The sequence below is a fragment of the Filicampus tigris genome, chromosome 9 (assembly GCF_054856515.1).
Source record: "Filicampus tigris isolate MCC_2025a chromosome 9, RoL_Ftig_1.0, whole genome shotgun sequence".
Taxonomy (NCBI): Eukaryota; Metazoa; Chordata; class Actinopteri; order Syngnathiformes; family Syngnathidae; genus Filicampus; species Filicampus tigris.
Genome location: NC_141225.1, coordinates 1,317,501 through 1,341,297, shown reverse-complemented (window position 1 = coordinate 1,341,297; position 23,797 = coordinate 1,317,501). Strand labels below are relative to the sequence as shown.

General features: G+C 42.8%; 1 protein-coding gene and 1 pseudogene across 6 annotated transcripts in view; one reads left to right on the top strand and one right to left on the bottom strand.

Annotated features, from left to right (window-relative positions):
• Positions 1 to 9,300: 9,300 nt before the first annotated feature.
• The window catches only part of LOC147141614 (zinc finger protein ZXDC), a 38,922-nt gene continuing 24,425 nt past the window's right edge, over positions 9,301 to 23,797 (top strand). For 5 of the 6 annotated variants that reach the window (XR_015088047.1, XR_015088048.1, XM_086039843.1 and 2 more), the window contains exons 1-3: positions 9,301 to 11,601; positions 13,389 to 13,541; positions 14,534 to 14,612. Coding sequence is in view for 4 of the 6 variants with exons in the window: in XM_086039843.1 (XP_085895969.1) it covers positions 9,627 to 11,601; positions 13,389 to 13,541; positions 14,534 to 14,612 (2,207 nt within the window). In the remaining 2 variants the exon portion in view is untranslated. The remainder of the gene's footprint in view (positions 11,602 to 13,388; positions 13,542 to 14,533; positions 14,613 to 23,797) is intronic. The other variant, XM_086039841.1, reaches the window with a different exon arrangement.
• Positions 18,202 to 18,830, bottom strand: LOC147141615 (uncharacterized; annotated as a pseudogene).

Here is a 23,797-nt window from a genome sequence, read left to right as displayed (position 1 = left end):
TGCACAGTGTGTGGTCCTACAAAAGAAAGATTTGGAGACTTACTCATGACAATGACATTCTGAGAGAAAAGAAACTACAGCTCGAAGAAGATTGACACGTTGACATGCTGATAATTTGCAAATTAGTTTTGTAGTTATATTTAGCTGTTAAAATGTCATGTTTAAGTTTTAAGGCACTGTATTTATGGTCTTTGAATGTAAGAAGTCTATGTGATATGACTAAAAGAAAAGCAATTTGTTAGGAACTGCAACATGGATATAATATTCCTACAAGAAACTCACTCAAGTAAGATGAACAGTTTTGGAAATCACAATGGGGTGATTTTTTTTTTCTCATGGCTCAAATCATTCTGCTGGTGTTTAACAGATTCAAAGGGGATATTTTGGAACAGGGTTGCACGGTATACCGGTACCAGTATAGTACCACAATACAAGAGTTTTTAAAACTGTACTATAACAGCATTTAAAAAGAAACTGTACTTTTAATTCCTTTTATTGAATTGGTAAATTGGAGCCGGTCTCTTTTAAGCATATGCAGCGAGGCCAGCGAGTGTGACATAGTTGCCCACGCGCCTCCGCCTCCTTACATGATCACAGGCTGAGGCCCTGTCTAAAAATGCCGGATATAAACCTGCAGTTAGCCTCATCATCCACACGTCCCCGGAGTTTTTTTCCAGTGAAAACGCAAAAGTGGAGATTTGCGGATATCTCCTGATCGCGTTTTGCTGTGGACGGTTACACCTGGAGATTTACGTCATCACTGTGCGATAAGAATGCTTTGACGTCATTGTGCGACTTGTGTTTTCATGCAAGTCAACTTTTTTTTTTTTTGAATCATGTTTCAACAAATCTCAATAAAAACAAAAAGCACTGCAGTGTTACAATGAAATGACAGGTACAAATACAAAAAACAAAAAAAACACTCAGAACAAGGGGCATTGTCAGAAGTCATCAAAAAAGGGAAAACAAAAGTTTGTTAAACAGTGAAAACAAAATATTACCTTAAATCAAAAATCAGACAAGAATGCTTCAAGAGCACAGGCACTTTTCTGTTCTATTAGCTTCAAAGATTTTACAAAGAGACCGATCTCATTCTTCAAGTGAGATATAGTAGGTTTCGTCTTAAAAAAACATTTATGAATAAAATGTTTACACATTACTAGTAAATTATTGATTCCAAAGTATTTTATTATTAATAGTTATACCAAATTGGATCTCTTTCATTGTTAACAGTTAATTGAATCCCCTTGTGTTGTAACCAGCCATGAAAATCCTTCTAAAATTTCTGTATTCACAAAAGAAAAGATGTTCCAGGTTTTCACTTTCAGTTTCATAGAAAACACATTTCCCAGTTTCCATTTTGAATTTATATTTTAGCTACTCATTCATTGGGTCAATTTTGTTTATTTTGAATTGGTTTTCCTTCATTTTAAATGGGATCGGAAAAGACAGGTAATTACATCTGATCTTCTTAATTTCTTCTTTTTTTAAATCTTTTAAGATGCAATACCTTTTTACAGAGTTTGGGAAATTACAATCTTACAAATAATGTCTTAGAAATTTGTTATTACACTTGGAATTACAAAAATCCATGCCACCAATCCAGAGTTTTTTCAAATTAGGTATAACATCTGAATAATATATATCTTGTTGCACCATTGGGGCCCGGCCAGGCTCAGCCCGAAAGGGAAACATGGGTCACCTTTCTCATGGGCCCACCACCGGTGCTGGGAAGGGCCAAAGGGGGTCGGGTGCCATGTGAGCTGGGCAGCGGCAGAAGACAGGGTCCTTGGCGGTCCGATCTCCGGCAACAGAAATTAGCTCTTGGGACATGGAATGTCACCTCTCTAGCAGGGAAGGAGCCCAAGCTGGTGTGTGAGGCTGAGAGGGTCCGACTAGATAGTCAGGCTCGCCTCCACACACAGCTTGGGCTTTGGTACCAGTCCTCTCAAGAGGGGTTGGACACTCTTCCACTCTGGAGTTGCCCAGGGTGAGAGGCGCCGAGCAAGGGTGGGCATACTTATTGCCCCCCGGCTTGGCGCCTGTACATTGGGGTTTACCCCGGTGGACGAGAGGGTAGCCTCCCTCCGCTTTAGGGTGGGGGGGACGGGTCCTGACTGTTGTTTGTGCCTATGCACCGAACAGCAGTGCAGAGTACCCGCCCTTTTTGGAGTCCTTGGAGGGTATGCTGGAGAGCGCGTCACCCGGGGACTCCATCGTTCTGCTGGGGGACTTCAATGCTCACGTGGGCAATGACAGTGAGACCCGGAGGGGCGTGATTGGGAGGAATGGCCCCCCCTCCCCGATCTGAACCCGAGTGGTGTTCTGTTACTGGACTTCTGTGCTCGTCACGGATTGTCCATAACAAACACCATGTTCAGACATAAGGGTGTCCATATGTGCACTTGGCACCAGGACACCCTAGGCCGCAGTTCGATGATTGACTTTGTAGTCGTATCATCGGATTTGCGGCTGCATGTTTTGGACACTCTGGTGAAGAAAGGGGCGGAGCTGTCAACTAATCACATTCTGGTGGTGGGTTGGCTCCGATGGTGGGGGAAGATACCAGTCCGACCTGGCAGACCCAAACGTATTGTGAGGGTTTGCTGGGAACGTCTGGCAGAATCCCCTGTCAGAAGGGTTTGCAACTCCCACCTCCAGAACTTTGCCCATATCCCGGGGGAGGCGGGGGACATTGATCTGAGTGGACCAGGTTTCGTGCCTCCATTGTTGAGGAGGCCGATCGGAGCTGTGGCCGCAAAGTGGTCGGTGCCTGGCAAACCCCGAACCCGGTGGTAGACACCAGCTGTAAGGGATGCTGTCCATCTGAAAAAGGAGTCCTATCGGGCCTTTTTGGCCTGCGGGACTCCGGAGGCAGGTCATAGGTACCGGCTGGCCAAGCGGAATGCAGCTTCGGCGGTTGCTGAGGCAAAAACTCGGGTGTGGGAGGAGTTTGGTGAGGCCATGGAAAATGACTTCCGCGCAGCTTTAGCTTCGGGGGTTGCTGAGGCAAAAACTCAGGTGTGGGAGGAGTTTGGTGAGGCCATGGAAAATGACTTCCATGCAACCTTAAGGAAATTCTGGTCCACCATCCGGTGTCTGAGGAGAGGAAAGCAGTGCAACATCAACACTGTATATAGTGGGGATGGCGTGCTGCTGACCTCGACTCGAGACGTGGGTCGGTGGGGAGAATACTTCAAAGACCTCCTCAATTCCACAGACACGCCTTCCACTGAGGAAGCAGAGCCTGGAGACTCCGAGGTGGGCTCTTCTATCTCTGGGGTCGAAGTAACCTAGGTAGTTAAAAAGCTCCTTGGTGGCAAAGCCCCAGTGGTGGATGAGATCCGCCCGGAGTTCCTAAAGGCTCTGGATGTTGAGGGTCTGTCATTGTTGACACGCCTCTACAACATTGCGTGGACATCCGAGACAGTGCCTCTGGATTTGACAGACCGGGGTGGTGATCCCCTTTTTTAGGGGGGACCGGAGGGTGTGTTCCAATTACAGAGGAAGCACAATCCTCAGCCTCCCTGATAAGGTCTATTCGAGGGTGCTGGAGAGGAGGGTCCGTTGGAATGTGTGAATCTCTGATTGGGAGTTCGCCCAACTGGTCTACATGTGTTTTGTGGACCTGGAGAAGGCATTCGACCGTGTACGGGGTACCCCCTTATAAGGGCTGTTCGGTCCCTGTACCACCGTTGTCAGAGCTTAGTCCGCATTGCCGGCAGTAAGTTGGATTCGTTTCGAGTGAGGGTTGGACTCCGCCAAGGCTGCCCTTTGTCACCGATTCTGTTCATAACTTTTATGGACAGAATGTCTAGGCTAAGACGAGGTGTCGAGGGAGTCTGGTTTGGTGGCCTCAGTATTGCATCCCTGCTTTTTGCGGATGATGTGGTACTGTTGGCTTCTTCAATCCGCGATCTCCAACACTCACTGGAAAGGTTCACAGCCGAGTGTGAAGCGGCTGGAATGAGAATCAGCACCTCCAAATCTGAGACAATGGTTCTCAGTCGGAAAAGGGTGCCGTGCTCTCTCCGGGTCGGGGATGAGAATCTGCCCCAAGTGGAGGAGTTCAAGTATCTTGGGGTCTTGTTCGCGAGTGAGGGTAGGATGGAACGGGAGATCGACAGACGTATCGATGCAGCATCTGCCGTGATGCGGACTCTGTATCGGTCTGTCGTGGTGAAGAAGGAGCTGAGCCAAAAGGTGAAGCTCTCGATTTACGGGTTGATCGACGTTCCTACTGTCACCTATGGTCATGAGCTGTGACCGAAGGAACAAGTCCTCGGATACAAGCGGCCGAAATGGGTTTTATCTGCAGGGTATCCGGGGTGTCCCTTAGAGATAGGGTGAGAAGTTCAGCCATCCGGGAGGGACTCAGAGTTGAGCTGCTGCTCCTCTGCATTGAATGGAGCCAGTTGAGGTGGCTCGGGCATCTGATTAGGATGCCTCCCTGGTGAGGTGTTCCGGGCATGTCTCACCGGCAGGAGGCCCCGAGGACGACCCAGGACACGCTGGAGAGACTATGTCTCCCGGCTTGCCTGGGAATGCCTTGGGATCCCTCCGGAAAAGCTGGAAGACGTTACTGGGGAGAGGGAAGTCTGGGCTTCCCTGCTGAAGCTGCTGCCTCCGCGACCCGACCTCGGATAAGCGGTTGACAATGGTATGGTATGGTATGTTGCACCATAGAAAAAAAGAGATAATGGAATAGCTTTTACAGTTTGATTGTACTTCTTGGTACAATGGATTGCTGTTTCAGAACAAATAATTCACATTTAAATTTAGTTGTAGGCCAGAAGCCTTTGAAAAAATTATCTTGTTTGCAGAAACGTTCGTTTTTCAAAACAGGGTTGTATCGTCAGCTAGCTGACTTACCCATTATTTCGATTCCTGCAATTGCACTACTTTTAATATTGATAACATCTCTGCAACCATTATAATTGAGAGGGGAGAGCTTCCACAGCCCTGGCGAATATCTCTATTTATGTTGAATCTCTTACACGTGCCATGACCTAAAGAAACCGAACTATTTATTTCAAAATATAACATACCAATGGTGGTAATTTTTTTCCCCAAAACCAAAATGATAGTTTCAAAAATGAAAGGATGTTCAACAGGATATACGGTTGTTAAAAAACCCCGGCTACGTGTAGACAAGGCCTGAGAGAGAAAGTGAAGTCACGCAGACAAAGCAGGTGGAAGCAGTGATATTTTCGTCAACGATTATGAAAATATTTTATTAACACCCCTATTTTCATAACGATAACGAGCTAAACGTGGCACTTTGATGATGAAAACATGACGTACATGAATTTTCGGTGACAAGACAGGACGAATTTGTTGGCGTGTGGTCCGTCAGACGCTGAACATTTATGACATCCCTTCCTATTGTACACATAATCTCTTTAAAAAACTTACAATGCTGGTGCAACCCATCCTCGTTTGGGCACGCCCACCGCCGGGACAGCACGCAGGACGCGCACACCAGCACAACAAAACACGAACAGGTCTGCGGTCAATCGTCTCGGCTCACGCACACTGACACGCTTTCATTTGACGGATCATTGCGACAGTGACAGCAAATGGGCTTGGTGGTCAGAAACGAAGGAAAGATGGACATAATTTCTGTACAACCCAGCAGATAGAACAACACGATGCATTGTAGACAGCTGCAACGATGTATGTGGCCACAAACTAAGTGGAAAGAATGGCAAATCTCAAGCGACATCTGAGGGCTCACCACGCTGATATTTTGTCCCAACTCGTCCTGTTAACATATACTGTATACATTTACATGCACTCTGTTCAACAATTGGCTTGTGATCAATTTCATTGTGATTAAAGTTTTCAGTAACTCGTGGCGCAAATGAGTGCGGACCGGTTGGTCTGCGTGCGTGCGTATTTCACTAATAGTGAATTACTTTTAAGCCTTAGCAATGCGGTTAGCCGCCAAAGTAGTTGTGTACTTTACTTTTAAAATGTTTGTCTTTATGTACGGAATGCATGTACGAAATATGACTACATTTACGAAAACTAGATTAACTTTTTGGTGGAGTTTCCGTCAACTAAAACAATCACTAATAGGAATGACTAAATGTGACGAAAACTAATTAGTCTTTTGGACGAAAATGCTAAGACTATAAAATGCCTGCCAAAAACACTGCGTGGAAGATAATGAGGAACAGAGAGCAGCTGCAGAAAAGCCCGTACTGATCACTGAACACAAGCGGTGGTAGCCTGCCTCGCAAAGGGAGGCAAACATTTGAAGGACAACCATGCGAATTCGTTCCGTGATTTCTGTCAAGAACGATAGGTGGATGTTCACCAGTTCACTAAACTGTCAGTGGAATTAGTATCAAACTCCTCGTAAACTTTCAGTAGCTGACATACAGAAAGCTAAAACAAGTCCAGGGGGTGAAATTAAGCCGTTTTATTCACCAAATTGATTTTTGCATTTGTTTAGTAATTCATGAAGACCAGAGGTCGTAAAAAAATAATTAAAAAAAAACATTTTTCTTGTGTAGAAGCTTTTAATAAAATATTGTGAAGAGACAATGTAACAAACCACCGCTGGGCTTGAATACACGTACGCCCCGGTAATTAGTATCCTGCCATCACCTTTCACCCGTCAGGTCCGGAGTCAGAGACTGCACCACCAAGCCGCCAAGTAGGAATAGATGTATACTTTATTAAAGGTCACAATTAAAACCCCTCCCCGCACACTTTCCCTACAAAATCATACAAAGACAATGCACGCAACAGGAAACGAGTAAAAGTATCGCCTACTTAACTGGCCTGATGGCCGAGACCCATCCCCAGGGTCAAGGCTTTAGGACGCTGGTCCGGCTCGGCGACGCAAGTCCTCGGGGGAAACGCTGGGCCAGCGCTGAAACGACTGAGAGACTGCCGACTTCACAGGCGCTCGTAAAATTGGTCCGGATGGTCACTTCACGGCAGTCAGCCGGGTAGGCAGACGAAGAGGCAGGCCGGCACTCATAACTAGCCCACCCTAACTATCGCTCGCTCGCTCGCTCGCCCGCTGCGTGGTTCCCCCCCCCAACGCTGGAACGACTGGACCTACAATGCCCTAGCTTCACTGCCGGCAGCACTCACTCCTCAATCTTCTGCCTCACTCTTATAAGATACCACCCCAATCACCTGCAGCTGCGAGCGCTCACACCCGGACACAGGTGTAGCCCGTTCCACTCATTTACTGCCGTCTCCATGGCAACCCCACCCCCCAAAGTCCACTACACTCTCCCCCCTTGACGGAAAAGACTCGCCCCCGAGTCACTCAATCCATCATATAGTCCCGAGTCCACCCGGGTGGCCTTCGACGGCGTACTGGCCGTGACCCAGAGGACGTCTTGAGCACTTACCCTCCTGGCCGGCGACCCAACCGCAAACAGACACCATCCCAAAAAAGAAATTCTTAGACTAGAGCAGAAGGAAGTTAGTTAGAAGTCCTAGATTTTTTTCATTTGAACTCTACCTTCAAAATCAAATGTCTTAAGAAATCCATGGAACAAACAACGTCACTCTGGAACTTTATTCCTCATATTTAAAGCAGTTTGTGGTTTACTATTCTTATTGAGTTGCAATTTTTCTATGACAAAATTACCACTTAAATTTTCAAAATTTCATCAAAAGGCCTTATTAGTGTGGAAATTATGTCATGTGCATAATTTTCTCCTCATAAAGAAATAATTTGGAACAATTGTAATATTATCATAAAGTATAAAACTTTATATAATAAAGCTTGGATTGAAAAGGGTATAGTTTATGTTTCACATCTGTTTGAAAGTAATGGCAATATTTACACTTATGAAATTTTTTTGAAAACAAAATCCTTCCCGGTCAAGTTCAAAGAGTTTAAGTCGATAGTAAATGCTCTTCCTCAGAGTATTCTTCAATTGATGTTATGTCATCTGACATATCAACCTATAAAGTCTCAAACACCTTCCCTCACAATCAGAGGAATTTAGTAAAAATTGCAAAAATAAACATATTAGTTTATTACCAATGCGAGTAAGTATGTGCAGTTGGGTAACTATTGGCGCGTTTTAAACGTTCTGAGGCAATTTGGGTCGTTTGCCCATTTTGCAGAGAAGATTGAGATGAACCTTTTGCCGCCTTGCAACCAGTCACACGCATGAGGGACGATTAGTGGGCCGGACTAAAATCCACTTCCGCCCTTGCAGTCCTCCGCCCCAAAAATGGGCGTCTGTCCGGGACGGAGGAGGGGCGGACCGTTCCGCCCCCCGGGACAGAACGCCCAGCACTGGCCTTTTGTCATTCAGGTTATAATTATAACAGAAAATCAATCATACAATGTTTCCATTATCCAAGAGGTGTATCACTGACCAAATTCTTCTCTTACTAACCAATTTGGATAAAACAATGATTTATCTCAAAACAAAATGTACCTACAATTCCATAATGGGGTGTTGTGGGGACTAAAATTATGTTTGTAAATCATTCTCCAGTAGCGTAAAACCTGTTCATGGAAGGTGGAAAGTTTGATAGGGACGTTATTTAGATCAAAGGCACATCTCAGGAGGAAATTAATACCTCCCTCCTAATTGATCAAAAATATAATTTGGGACATGAAACCACAAGCTGTTTTCATTCTTCAGAAAAGATCTTAAACAATTAACTTTACTGGTGCCGTTGATACAATCTATATCGGCTTTAAGTTCAGAGGTCGTGGGTTCGATCCCGGCTCCGGCCTCCCTGTGTGGAGTTTGCATGTTCTCCCCGTGCCTGCGTGGGTTTTCTCCGGGCACTCCGGTTTCCTCCCACATTCCAAAAAACATGCATGGTAAGTTGATTGGATACTCTAAATTGCCCCTAGGTGTGATTGTGGATGTTTGTCTCTGTGTGCCCTGCGATTGGCTGGCAACCAGTTCAGGGTGTCCCCCGCCGACTGCCCAAAGACAGCTGGGATAGGCTCCAGCACGCCCCGCGACCCTTGTGAGGAGAAGCGGTACAGATAATGGATGGATGGAGAGAGATATATATATATATATATATATATATATATATATATATATATATATATATATATATATACACTCAAAACAAAACAAAAACAAGTGCATACATACAAGTATTACGTATATTTACATATAAGTATTACATAAACAAAATATAAGATAAAAGGACAGAAAATAATAGACATTCAACTCACGAACACTAAAGCGTCTCAGACGCCACACGTTGTCGCCATCTCCTGGTCATTAAGAGAAATGTGTGAGTGACAACTTCCGGGAATCCAAAACAGCCGTTTTTTGATTAGTGTCTCGTGCTATATGAAATTTATCTTTTAGAGATAAAATTTGAAAATCAAACTGTATTTAGACTATGACTTACTCTTTTCTTACAACAAACGAGAAAATCAAGCTGTATTTCAATTTCTGTGTTTCTTTTTTTAAAACAAAATTCAAATAACGAGTCGTTTTCTATTTTTAATAACTGCGCCGACACGTAATATCCAATGACCAAAAGAGACACGGACCCAACAGACACCACCAGGCCTTTACCTATGTAGTATACTGTACACACGTCACTAGAACTGGCTCCATTTTACTAGGGCGGGTCTAACCTGTCAGTGCTACAGGGATACCAAGATGGAAATCCAGGGGCTTTCTGATGCCCAAAACATTCACTCGCAACATGGCGTCCCACACTCAGGCACGTCGTCTGCCTTGGGGCCAGTTAGTGGGTCTATATTTCAGTTTCCTTCCTCCAAAAACGAAGCGGATCAACAACTGGAATCGTCTGAATTTGGAAACGACAACAGCAGACCAAGGACATCTCCGCTTCGCCTACTGGCGGAAAATGGTAGAGGGGTGGATTTTCCCTCAGTCAACAAGCTGCAACTCACTGACAATAACAATATGCCAGATAACGTACAGAATGGGGAACTTCGTGACGTGAACTCAGCAGAGGAAGGCAGCGAGAACCACGGCTGTACGTCGAACTTTGTCCTTTCTGGTCGGAGAGCTGGAACAAAGAACGTGGATTCGACATTGCAAATGGCGCTGCTGCCACCCGAAGGGGAAGAGGAACCGACGCTTGAGCAGCGTCTAACGTTATCAGTGCCACCTTTACGGCATCAGCGTGGGAACGGAGCCTCCAAGCAGCCGTCACTGACCAGCCACAACCTCACCGGGGTGGATCGAATCACCACATCAAAGGAGAGTCAAAATAACGCGAAAGAGTTGTACTTAGTTTTCAATGTATTTCAGGATGATAGGAATTGCGATGAAAACAAACATCGATTGGGCTCCTCGTCTAAAATGTGGGACAAAATGAAAAGACGAGGACCTGAATGCTCGAAAGCTACTTCTTGTGAGCCTATGGAATTGGAGAACACTAGTAATGCCCTTCTTTGCTGTTCCAATGAACACCCGGATCGCTCGGAATCACTGGATTCGAAAAAAAAAGATGCTGTGGATAATTTTGCGAACGGCTCCTCAACCAAGGTCGGTACAAAACAAACAGACTGTTACCATACCGTCGAAGACGTTGTTTTGACGAACAAATATGGCGAGAAGATATGTGGCCAGATATGTACCGAAAACAGTGAAGGGAAGGCGTTGCGAGAGCTTTCGTTTCTGGCTCGTAACGATGGTTTAATTTCAAATTTGGACAGAGCGGAAACTATGGAGGCTTCTGACTTAATTTTGGACTCTGCTGTACTTGATGGCAGTACAAACTCTGGCAGTCTTTCCTCAGGTCCGGATGCAAATGAAACCTTTTCTGGAACCATTATGATAAACAATCAGACTATAATAGTGACCATAGAGAATGGAACATTGACTCTAGCTGCCCCGTCTGACGGCTATGTTCACAAAGAGGATGATTTGGTCAGCTTAAAGGAGCATTTAGGAGTCAAAGGTCATGAAGATATTGTTCTTCTCAACTATGATAGTGGCACTAAAGCAATCGGGAAGATCAGCACATTGGCAGTGACCAGCCACCCCGAAGAGGCCAGGCCAGGGTTGTCCATATGTGACTCTGAAATGTCTCTACTTGACAACATAGCTTTGCCCACCCTGAGTACCTCGCTTCATTCCTGCCCTATTATCAAGCAGGAGGCAGGTGGTTTGCATGAAATAACAGAAGCTGATTTGGTTACCTCGTCACCCAAACCTACAGTAACAAACAAAGATTCAAAATGTGGACGCCTTTTCCGGCCCAACAAGGTGATAACTGTTTCTTTTGCCTGCCCGGAAGTGGGATGCTCCTGTACATTTGACACACGGCAAAAGCTGAAAGTTCACCTACTGAACCATGCTGAAGACCCACGCCCCTACCAATGCACAGTGGAAGGCTGTGGCTGGGCTTTTGCCACATCCTACAAACTCAAGCGGCATCTTCAGTCCCATAACAAGCAACGGCCGCATACCTGTCATTTTGAAGGCTGTGGCCGGTGTTTCACCACTGTCTACAACCTTAAGGCTCATACCAAAGTCCACGAGCAGGATGATGCCTTCATCTGTGAGATCTGCAATGAGAGGTTTCGCAGTGCAACGCGACTTGGCAATCACCAGAGAGTCCACTTCGAGCCACAGAGGCCCCACAAGTGTGAATTCCCAGGTAACACATTTGTAATTATGAAAAGCTGCACCTAACCGTACACAGTATGTTTTTGTCAGTATTATTTCAGACTTGCGGTTTCATTGCAAAAAAAAAATCCCATAGGTATCCAATCTAGGACCCCAAGTGGCCAACAACTTTGACTTACTAAGACATGATGCACGTTTTTCAGACAAATAACATACACTTATTTTACTTATTTTATTTACTTTCTCAAGCCGTTAGCAAGGGTTAGCAGAAAGATCAGGTTATTACCAAGCCAGACATGAGGCTCTGTGTCTCTGACACTTGCTGTCCAGGTAGTCAAGAACAGGGTTCCCGCAGGGTCTGAAAGGGGAAGTCAACCCAAACTTATTTTTTTTCAAGAATATGTTCTATGCAAGCCCACTAGTTGAAACAAGGCGTTTCGAAAAATGTTGTGATTGTGGAATAAGAGTTAATCTACCCGTCTTTAGCCATCTCTGGGGGTGGCCATTTTGTCACTTCTGTCGACTGAAAATGACATCACAACTGCTCAGGGCTCAGGTAACGACCAATCACGGCTGACCTGTTTTCTGAAGCTGAGCCATGATTGGTCATTACCTGAGCACCGAGCAGTTGTGGTGTCATTTAAAGTCGACAGAAATGATAAAATGTCCGCCCCCTGAGATGGCTAAAAGGAGTGGATTTTGCTGGTTAACTCATATTCCACAAACGCAATATTAATAAGAATAACATGTTTCAACTAGTGGGCCTGCTGGGAATATATTCTTGAAAAAAATGTGTTTGGGTTGATTTCCGCTTTAAAAAGTCTTAAAAGCATTGAATTTAGGAATGATTAATTAATACCTTTAAAAAGTCTTTAAAAATCTTCAAAAATATCATTTTGATATCTGGGTCTTCAATTTTATGTTGCATGTCATTTCTCCATGTCCCATATCTCCTCAAAATGGGCTGTATGTGTCAATTTTGGATAAATAGCTGCAAGAAAAGCATCAGAGTTCAGCCTGTTGAAATTTCAAAGTTGGACTTGGAAGTATTCAGAGCACCTGACTTCCAGCGACAAGGCTGACCAACCCTTCAGCCGAGTGCGGTCATTTAAAGCACGTGGCCATATTGTATTTCTCATTTCCAGTGGGCTGTTTTAAAGTCATTAGTTTTTTTATTGATTTGTCCCCCAAAAATGTATATAATTGAAAATGCAAGCTAATATAATTTTCCTGATTGGAAAACAAAAAAGAAACATAAATTGAGCTTGTTTGTGAAAAATGGACCATCCTGGCCGAATAATCTTTTTAATGTCAGTGAATGTGGTGGTTAAGGTTAAAGGTCAAGACCTAAATTTTTCTCTTGCACGGTTCGATTTACATTACAGTTGTGAAAATGAACAATTATTTGGAGTCACAGACTCGTTTTTATCTTGTTGAGTGTTGCTTGTCCTGTAATGGACAGGGTAAAGAGGATATATTCTCCACCCTTGGTCCACCGTCTGATGTTAAGTTGAATTTCGCTGTGACGATACGTGACGCATGACAAATGCATTTCATGTTTCACCACCTTTAGCCTTTAGTGGAACAGCACAGTGTTCAAAGTTTCTTATTCTAAAAATGTTTTTGGAGGTCTCCAAAAACATAAATAATTAGAGGGGATCGCAAAAAGAGACCACTATCTGTTGGTGACCCCAAATATTAACGAAGTTTGGAAAAGTGTGCTCTGTGTTAATCATAGCTTTATTAATGTATCATTAGTGTCATTTGTGATTGGACTCGTATCATGCAGGACATTTATACTTTTCTTTCTCTGTTTAGGGTGTGAGAAAACTTTCATCACCTTCAGTGCTCTCTACTCACACAACCGCACTCACTTCAGGGAAACGGGCCATTTCACCTGCACCTACCCAGGCTGTGCCAAGATGTATGACAAGGCCTGTCGCCTCAAGATCCATTTGCGAAGTCACACCGGTAAGTTGATGCTTGATAAAGAGTTACAATTAGGCTGACCCATGATGGACTTAAGTTTGAGCTATAGGCGTGTCAAATCCAATTTTTGTTGTGAGACACATCTTAATTATGGTTTCCCTCAGAGGACTTTTTACAACTGTTAAAACCATATTCATGTATAGTCACCTCATCATCTCATTACATACAGTATACACAATTGCCCTTGCAATTCAAGGCGTTGACTGGGCCATCCATTGCACTCACTAGTTGGAATATGAGTCAAGCAGCAAAAGCTAGCCATCTCAGGGGGCGGCCATTTTGTCACTTCTGTCAACTGAAAATGACATCACAGTTGCTCAGTGTTCAGGTAACGACCAATCACAGCTCACCTGTTTTCTGAAGCTCAGCTGATTGGTCGTTATCTGAGCCCTGAGCAATTTTGATGTCATTTAAAGTGGATAGAAGTGACAAAATGGCCGCCCTCTGAGATGTCTAAAAACAAGTGGATTTTACTGCTTAACTCATATTCCACAGACACAATATTAATCAGATTACCATGTTTTGACCAGTGGGCCTACATGGATAATTTTCTTAAAAGAATTTTTGTGGGTTGACTTCAGCTTTAAGTGATACGCCAGATCACTTGCCTACAGGTATAAATCAGTCTTGTCTTACTTTTTCTTGCTGTGAACACGGCATCCAGACATGGATATTTATTCATTTATTCAAACGGAAAGGATGTAACCTGACCCGCACCACAGACAGCCTTCTGCCTTCGCATGCGATGGGCAATTATTTATTATGTGCTGCACATTGGCCTCATCTGACACAGAGTCAGCAAAGTGGGTGTCCTTCATCGATGATTGATGGACCTGCTGTCAGTATTGAGGGAATGCCCACCTCTGACAAATGACGAGACTGACTCAGATTCGTCAGAATCTGACCAAGAAAATACCGCGTTGAACTGGAGAGATGGCTTCATTTTATGAACATCTATTTCCCCCCCTTTCCAGGTGAGAGGCCATTTGTTTGTGACTCAGAGGGGTGTGGCTGGTCCTTTACTAGTATGTCAAAATTGCTCCGTCACAAACGGTAAGTATACTTTCACTTTTACTAACAGGAGTTATGCCCTGCGGGTAGGGGTGTAACGGTACACTTGGGTGTATTAATACGTTTCGGTATGGCATGTTCGGTTTGGTCCATTTGCGTTCGGTTCGGTCCACTTATTAGCGCGCGTTTACGCACGGACGCTATTGAATGTTGCATGTGGGAGAGGAGAGTGACACAAAAGTGAGAGCCAGAAGAGCTAGAGCTCGAAGGTCCCCCCGTACACTGCGGTCTCCTGTTTGGGAACATTCGGGTTAAGTCCAAAAGTTGTGTGCCGACATTGCTACATGCAATGGGCGGCAGGTAGCACGTCTAACATGCACGGCATAATCCGACTGTGAATGTTTCTTAGACGAGGGAGCAAAAACATCAAACTTAAATAGTGAGATTTATCATATTGTAGCGACTTCCAGGAAGACACCGTCATTTTTATTAATCCAAGTACAACTGTTAATCCAAGTACAACTGCTCGCGCTCTTCTTTCTCCGCTGCACCACTCGCTTGCCGTACGATGCATTCATGAACATCTGAAACATCACAACTCAGCAACACACAAATCCGACCACAAGACAGATAACCCAATTCGTTACAATATGCTGTTGAACATTCAAAGATTTCAATGCCTAAAAAATGAATACAATTTCAGAAAGACTTTTTAAAGTTACCGTATGTTTTTCATTATAAAAATAGTTTTAATATAGTTAACAATAACTGTAACTGTTATTGTATTTTTGTCATCACAAAAAGTGTATATTTGTACTGTTATGACAACCTGTCTTTAACTTGAATACTTGTCATAGTATCATAGACACTTAATGTGTTATAGTCATAGGCTGTTGCTTCTGAGTGTTTAAAGATTTCAGTGTCTTTAATAATTTACAAAATGAAGAGATCCTTATTGTTAGTGTATTTTTTAATTCTGATGTAATTTCTTGGAATATCACCCGAATGGTTCGCTTTTATTTTTTCGAAAAAAAAGTAGTTTACTTGTCAAAAAAAAACTTTTTTTGTTCCGAAAATATACCGAACCGAAGTTTCCCAAAAACCGAACCGAAACGTGATTTAGCGTACCGTTACCCCTACCTGCGGTGCACATATCCGTCAATACACTGTGGTGTAGGTGCGCCAGATAAAAGAGAGTGATGGCACAAGTCTGCATGCCTAAAATTGCCACAAATAATTTACTAATAGTTAAACGGGCTATGACAGGGGTCGATAGCCTTTAATACTCAGAACTGTATTGACACAGGAAAAAAAAAACACTGGGAACCACAAAACCTTTTTGATATCCAAAGTGAAGATAATACGTCAAATGAAAAAAATGTAAATATGTTTAAAAAAATGTTTAAATAATCCACTTATTCATGAAATTAGGCACAAACTTGGATTATCCACCTGCAGCCACCCAAAAATGCAAACCAAAAATGCCATGTTTTGTCATCATTTTATTAAATGTGGATTGTGCAGTCAGCTGTCCAATTTGAATTAAGGTTTTAGAGGGTGATTGTAAAGTTGCCCATAGGTTTTAGGAAGCTGATTCACCAGGCGCTTTAGGCCGGGAGTGCATATCCACGTTTCTACCACTACCGTGAGAGCTGTTGCGTGTTTCTACCTTTAAAGTCGGGAGAGTGTATACGTCATTTTCTTTTTTTAAATCCAATTCTCGGTCTTCTAGCCAATAAAATGCATGTGACGGTGTCGTGACTCCTGGGACGATCTCTGTAATGTCTGCCAATTATGGTGGACGCCGTCGAAGTGAAAAAGACGAAGTGCTTGTGGACTTTGAACCAGTCGAACGTGATATATAGTTAAGATGTGTTTGTAGACAATGACGATATTGATGTCTTTGTGATAGAATAGAGGATGGTATTTACCACTGGATTTTTTTTTTAATTAAAAATGTTGCTTCTCTTGCACTGTTAAAAAAAAGAAGTTATTTTTACATCTTTGATTGTAACAGTAACGAGTAATAAACTCGGGCTAATTTGAAAGCCACTTGTCTAAATATTCAATTTCTTTTGGAATTATGTATCTATCTGCTATATGGGCTGAGGTAGGGCTGGGCGATATGACTGAAAAGTGTATCACGATATAAGTGTTTCATATTGGTAGATATCGATATATATTGAATTGTTTTTCTTTTTTTAAACTATTGAAAATAATGACCAAAGAAAAATACATTTAGGTTATTTTATTTTAACATAATACTTTACGTTTAATAACGTTTAATAAGAGGTCAATGTAACTATGAAAGAGTGAAATAAACCTGTCGATATAAAGATTAAATAAACCATCCATTTTAAAGATAATGTGCTTAGTAGGGCTAAGAAATGTTGATGAGAAATGAAAAACTGTCGCAATCTAAGTATTTCATATCAGTCAATATTGATAATTATTGATTTTGTTTTAAACCTTACTTTTAAATAACAGTCAACTGTTTTTTGTACATCGTTATGTAGTTTAATGTGCAGTTTGTCCTCCATCAGTGCATTGTAAATGCGTATTTGCATTAGGTCTACCCCAAAGCAGTTGTTGACACATATATTAGACTTCATTCAATGTTCATTCAATGTAAGTGGACGAATACTCTTTTGCAGTGCATCATCGTTTATCTACCGTCTTAGGACTACTTTATCTTTTTAACGGACTCAGTATTGCCATAGTCCATTCATATTTTACTTGCTTGATATTACCTTGAGTGCGATGCCGGTGTCGGATAAGGCTAACTACTGCTAGCATGTCAAAGACAAGAACTCCTCTACTTGTACACCATGGCTCCATCTGCGGGTTTTTAATAGGGTTATCATGCATAATATAATTTAATTGTAAGAGTTGTACTGAGTCGAGTGGTCATTTATTTGAGCAAAGTTACGGCGCTCACTCGCTGGACGCGAGCATAGCGCACGGACGCCGGGCCCGCGAGCGTAGCCCATGGACGCCGGGCCCGCGAGCCTAGCGCATGGACGCCGGGCCCGGAGCATGCTCCGTTGAGTTAACAGCTTCTTCATGTTGGTTTAAATGCTTCTTCCTCGTTGGTTTAAAAGCTACTGCTTCTTTGGTTTAACCCTTAGATGCACAAGTGACTGGACTCTACACTCTTCCATAAGTGGGTCAAAAATGACCCATATTAGAATCAATGTGTTTTTATGCCATTTTTTTCATTTTGGTTAAGAATAACCACTTGTATAGTATTTAGTATTATATTTAGGACCACACAACAATGATTTCATGTTTGAAATATCTTCATTTTTTCCCTTTTAAACATTTTTGGTGTTGCAACCTGCGTTTCGAAATCTACTTCACAACTGATGTTTTGCCCTCGATTCTTCTGAACTTCTTCCCCTGGTTCTCTCCCCGTGTAAACTATACCGTCTATTGCATCACAAACCCAGAGGATCTTTAGGCCGTACTTGGCAGGCTTGCTTGGCATGTACCGTAGAAACTTGCACCTACCCCTGAATGGCACACGCTGGTCATCCACAGTGACACAATCACTGGGGATGTATCGCTTTTTGCAGTTGACCAGGAAAAGGTCCCATACATTGTGGAAGGCTGCCATATGGTCTGTTACCAGTCAGAAGGCTCTGGTCCTCTGATCATCCAAGCGCAAGGTATGGTGAATGTCTGCAAATCTTCCAATAGCCATGGGGGCCTTATACATGGGAATATGTAGAGAACTCCCAAATAGCTCACGGACTGATACATCCCAGTTCTTCTCACTTCCTGCAAGCAGGGTCAATCCAATGAAGGTCATAAATTCATCTTTTTTCCAAGGTCCATTCTTTTCCTCTAGCTGTTGCTACTCTACATCCTTCCAAGTTTGTGCACTTCGTCACCTCTTGTATTATATCATCAGTGATAAAGAACTCCCTTGCATCTTCTGGTGAGGCAGTAGTGCTAAGCCCTTGTGCAGGCCCTGACTGACTTCTGAGGGTGTTGTGACTCTGTGTTCTGCACTGGTCGGGAGGTAACTCGCTCCAGTAAAAGCCCTTCCGACTCATTCTGTTGGACATGATTTGGACACTTTCTTCTTCAGACGACACATAAGAGAAATTTGCTGAATCAGATTGATTCTGTTCAGTTGTATTTCCACTTCCGCCTGGACAATAGTCTGGGTCCTCATGATCAGAAATTTCAGACTCAAGACTGGCCTTCAACATCTAGCATCTGTAGGACAATTTCAGCTCTGTATCTAGCAGCCATGACACATTGGATGAGGAAACATGAAAGTAATGTGTCCAATAGATCAATATGTAGCTGTATTAATAAATACAAACACACACTGCATATAGTAATGTTGGCTAACTCTAGTTAGTTGATTAGTTGTAGTTGATACATCAGCACCACCTGCTTTTTCAGCACGGCCAGAAAACGTTTTTACATATACACTGGTTATGTAGTAGGCTAATATGTTGATAAACAATAATAACATACTCTTTCACACAACAATCATGAATGACACGCACACACATTGTTAACACAATGTATATACTAATGTTAGTGATCTTAGTTAGCTAGTTAGTGTTAGCTAGTTATAAAGTAGGGTAATTTGGATAAATAATAATAACAACAATCATGAAAGACACACACAATATTATATGAAGATAATACTTTCACGTCAGCTCTTGCTGTGTGAAACGATCTTCCTGAAGGGTGAAACCTTTGATATAGTCTGTGTGGTTCACAGTTAATTTATTTCTGACAGCCAAAGTTGATAAAAATCAATGGTTCCCATTGGATTCCATAGAAAATGCATGCGGGTCATTTTTGACCCACTTATGGAAGCTTGGGGTAGTAATACAAAAACTGTAATTTCTTAAAAGGTATAAAAGGTAAGTTAAAGGCTTCTTCTTCATGTTTGGAGGCGGAAGTGGACTGCCTACATCACGTACCATTCTGCGATCAGTTTTGTTTTTCTTTTTTCTATTGAACGTTTTATCGAAGGCATTTTCTATTGGTATCGATCACGTGTCAATCGCGATACATATCGATATCGAATTATCAGCCCAGCCCTTGGCTGAGATATTGATTATTTTCTTCGTGTTGAATTTCTGGGAAAATTTCAGGTTTTCGAGGGTGATTCAAAAAATGACCTTAGGTTTTAAGGCCTAGATCAGTGGTGCCTACACTTTTTCTGCCTGAGAGCTACTTATGACATGACCGAGTTAAAATGATCTACCACCTACTAAAAATGTATAACACATTATTTATAAATATATTGAGAATTATTTTTATATGTACCGTATATGCTGGTGGACCTTGCATGAATGCCTCAACCTATATAGCACAATACAACAAAAAATGTTTTGTAATTACCTTACTCTGATGACTTGCACTGAATGGAATTAGCCGGGGATGCGTAGTCCAGACAGTAGATGCTGATAGCCAGACTCAAGCAGATTTGCAGCAACAACAATCCGCCCATTCGCTCCATTTGGCGGTTTCCGGTGCTTCGTTCCGCGTCCCACCGCTCCAAACGCATCATTCGCCCCGCACGCAACCGCCTGCGTGAGCTACATTGACTCCAATTAAAACGTGCGGTGACAACAGAACGTGACAAACCAAAATAAGGAACAACACGGATCAAGCCTCCCTGCCATGACGTTGACAGCCTGAGATGGAGAACAAAAAAAAAAAAAAACACGCCCCAAAAGTGGGCTTGCCAATTTGCGGCCAAAAAATCCCATAAATCACTACAGATTCTTTTAGCGGGGTGAATTTTAGTCCTGACAATTTTTTCTTACAGATATATTATATAAGTGTTGATGTTCAGTCCAATCAGTGTATCTTTAATGGGTTAAGCATTCTGCTTTCTTCAGAAACTTTTCTTTTCTTGGATTTATGGTCTACCCCACACGGTTAAATGTATCTTAAATCTTGGCTTCTGGTGTTATCGACCAATCAGACGTTGGCCAACTAGAACCAACGCTTACCACCTGTGGCGTCGCTTTGGAAAAATACACCGCAATGACAGACAGCGATGCTGACCTTTAAATTAATGGTGAGATGTAATACCCCTCCGTACCATCAGCGGCGGTAGTCACTATTCCTTGTGGTTAGAAAAAGCTATTGGCCAGGGGCGGATTATAGGGCTGAACGATTTTAGGGAAAAATTGTATTGAGATTTTTCTGACAAATATCGCGATTTTGATCGGATTTGCGATTTTCTTCAAATTAAGCTTCAGCGCATTTACAACATACAACTTACAACATTTAGAAATATGAGAGAACATGACATCATACCATCAAATACATTAAAACTATTACTTCAATAATGCAAGTACACTAAAAAGGTTTTGTGAGGGAGGCTGTCCTTTCTCAAGGTTTTTAAAAGGGTTCAAGTAAGGCAAGACCTACTGTACTACTTGCTATCATGTATAAATATGCAATTAATGTTTTAAATTTAAATGTTCTTTGTACATAAATTAAGATTATATATAAATACTTTTTCTAGACACTTATCTGTTTCAAACAGAGACTGGGGACTTATCAATATGGCCTGAAATTCATATCATGGTATTGGCTTAATATTATACCAACAGTAATGGTGAGTGTAAAAGTGTAAAAATCTTAATGGGAATATTTCTGATTGGGTTATTTCAATGTGAAAAGGTAAATATTTCCTGTTAAAAAGCGTCAAAGTATCATTTTCATTCTTCTCTCGGCTTCTTTTCATTCAAAATTTGCATTTTCATGTAAACATGCTTGCCTATTTAACAAATAAAACAGAAGGACAAAGCTGAATTAAATAAAATTAATTTTGAGACCTATTACTGTGTAGATCTCAAAACTCAGCACTCTGTGGTACAAAATAGTACAAATCTATGCAAATAACATTGCTGATACTAACAGTAGCCAAGAAACTCCAGGACCGACTACAGCCGCGTTCGCCGTCACCATTTCGGCAGGAACCCCCAGTATGCCGGAGCTCCTGAGGAGGTCGCGTTGTAGTCTGAACAGGTTTTAATTTAAATTAGGGATGTCGATCGGCACCGATCATTATCGCCCGATTTTCGTGAAAAATTACGTGATCGGAATATTTGATCAAAGCCTTTTATTGCTGATCAAAAAATCCGATCACCCGCAGCCTGTGTGCAGTGTTGCGTCCCCCCCTCCCCTCGCCCACTGCACACTGCGGAGGCGCGTGGCACTAACAAACAGGTTAATAACATGTCTGCTGTGTGGAGTTTGCGTCTTGTAATATATGCCATGAAAAGGTACCTCGCGGGGGAACATGGCCAAAAGTTTCAACACAACCAACTTAATCCGACATTTGAAGAACAAGCAATTGGAAGACCATGGTGAGTTTACGAGGCTCACTGCATTGAATAAAATACGGACACAGCAGCAGCAATGACGGCAGCTAACGGTCAGTGCATGCTGACCAACTCAAACCCATATCACCGCGACAGGCAAAAGGCAACGCAAATAACCAGGAAAATAATGAAATTGATCGGACTTGATGAGGAACCACTCTCCGATTACGCCGTCTGCTCCACTTCGAGCCTCACTATGTGCTACCCAGACGCAAATACTTCACAGACATACGTCTGCCTGAGCTCCACCAGAGAGTGTATTGTTGCATCGAAAGTTTCCTAAAAGAAGGCCTATTATCCTGTTTAAGTTTTACAAGTGTTAGATGGAGCTCGGATGTCAGTCCTGTGTCGATGTTGAGTCTAACAAGGGAGTTTTTCGCTCGCGTAATGACAATGTCCGAAACGAGGCATCTGTATTCTAAAAGCAGAGTTGGGGGCAGACAAATTTTAAAAAATGTCTTGACTAAGCATGGCCGGAAGTGGATTTTAGTCAGGCCCACTAATCATGCGTTTGACGTGGTCACGAGGCGGCCAAATTTCATCTCAGCCCACTCAGTGAAAGGCTTCTTTTTAGGCTTCTTCTACTCGCGCGTTGGCGCGAGCGACAACTGCTGCATTGATTCACGTGACTGACGCTTTGTGCTGTTGGCGACAGGTCTGCAACACATGCCACGCACCCATCAGGAATTGTTGCTGCTTTGATCGGTCCATTATGTCACATGTTGCGATGACACACAGTTTCCCACACAGAGAGGAGGAGAGAGAGGATGTAGCACGCAGCTCGTTGCTGCTGCAAAGCAAACTAGTTTAGTTTAAATAAAATTAAATGCATAGTCTCATCATCTCGGCCCCTTTATGGTTGTAGCAGGCACGATATCCATTGTTGTTGCTGTCTTTTTGAAGCGACGCCCCCTGACTTGGAACTCAACTGTTTCAAAACAGTTCGTGTCCGGGAGTATATTAAGCTGCGCGCAGCACTAAAGGGAACGGGGCGGGAGGTGATCATTTTTCTGAATAAGGGTGGGGGTTCGCGGCTGGTACCCAGGTCAAGGGTGGAGGGTCGTGGCCGGACCGGCAAAAAAGGGTCAAGTGCCCAGTTCTGTCTAAAAGACAAAATACAGGTGGTATTGAGAGATAATGCGCCAGGTGAAACCTATGACCAATAATAAATGGCCGACCGAGTTTGGGCTTTATGGCACGCACCCTGCAGCTTATGCATGATGCGGTACTATGGCACGCACCCTGCAGCTTATGCATGATGCGGTACTGTCACAGCGCAGTATAAGTGACATTATTGCCACAGGGAGACGTATTTTGGGTCATTTGTGGGCAACAGACCCACTTTATCATTTTATAATTCATGAAAAGATGAACAGTGACTTTTTTCTTGTTGACAAATGCACAAGATAGTTTGTCTATGCACAAGACAATGAACCAAGTTCCTTAGTTGTTTCAATTTAGGGACTCATTGAATAGTTCATTCGAGTGAAGCCTGCATGTGACTATTTTTTCTACTATGATTATATTCTGAATCATGCGATGTTTAGGTGGCATGTTATTTATTTGACCTTTTGCATAATTAAGTCTGTTGGGACTGCCAATTACTTTGATCTTGTCGTGTTACGTGTAGTATAAAAGATTTACCAAAAGCGCCATGGTCAGGTGAAGTGATGGATCATTTGGTAAATATATTGAATGGACTACGTTCCTAGGAGCAACATTGGCTTGAATTGGGGAAATTCACCTCAATTCTAAATTCTCTGCTTCAAATTTAGACACTAGAGGTTTCCAGTGCTTTTACACAGGACCACAATTCATCCAGAGAGACAGGTTCAATGCAACACTCTTTCAATA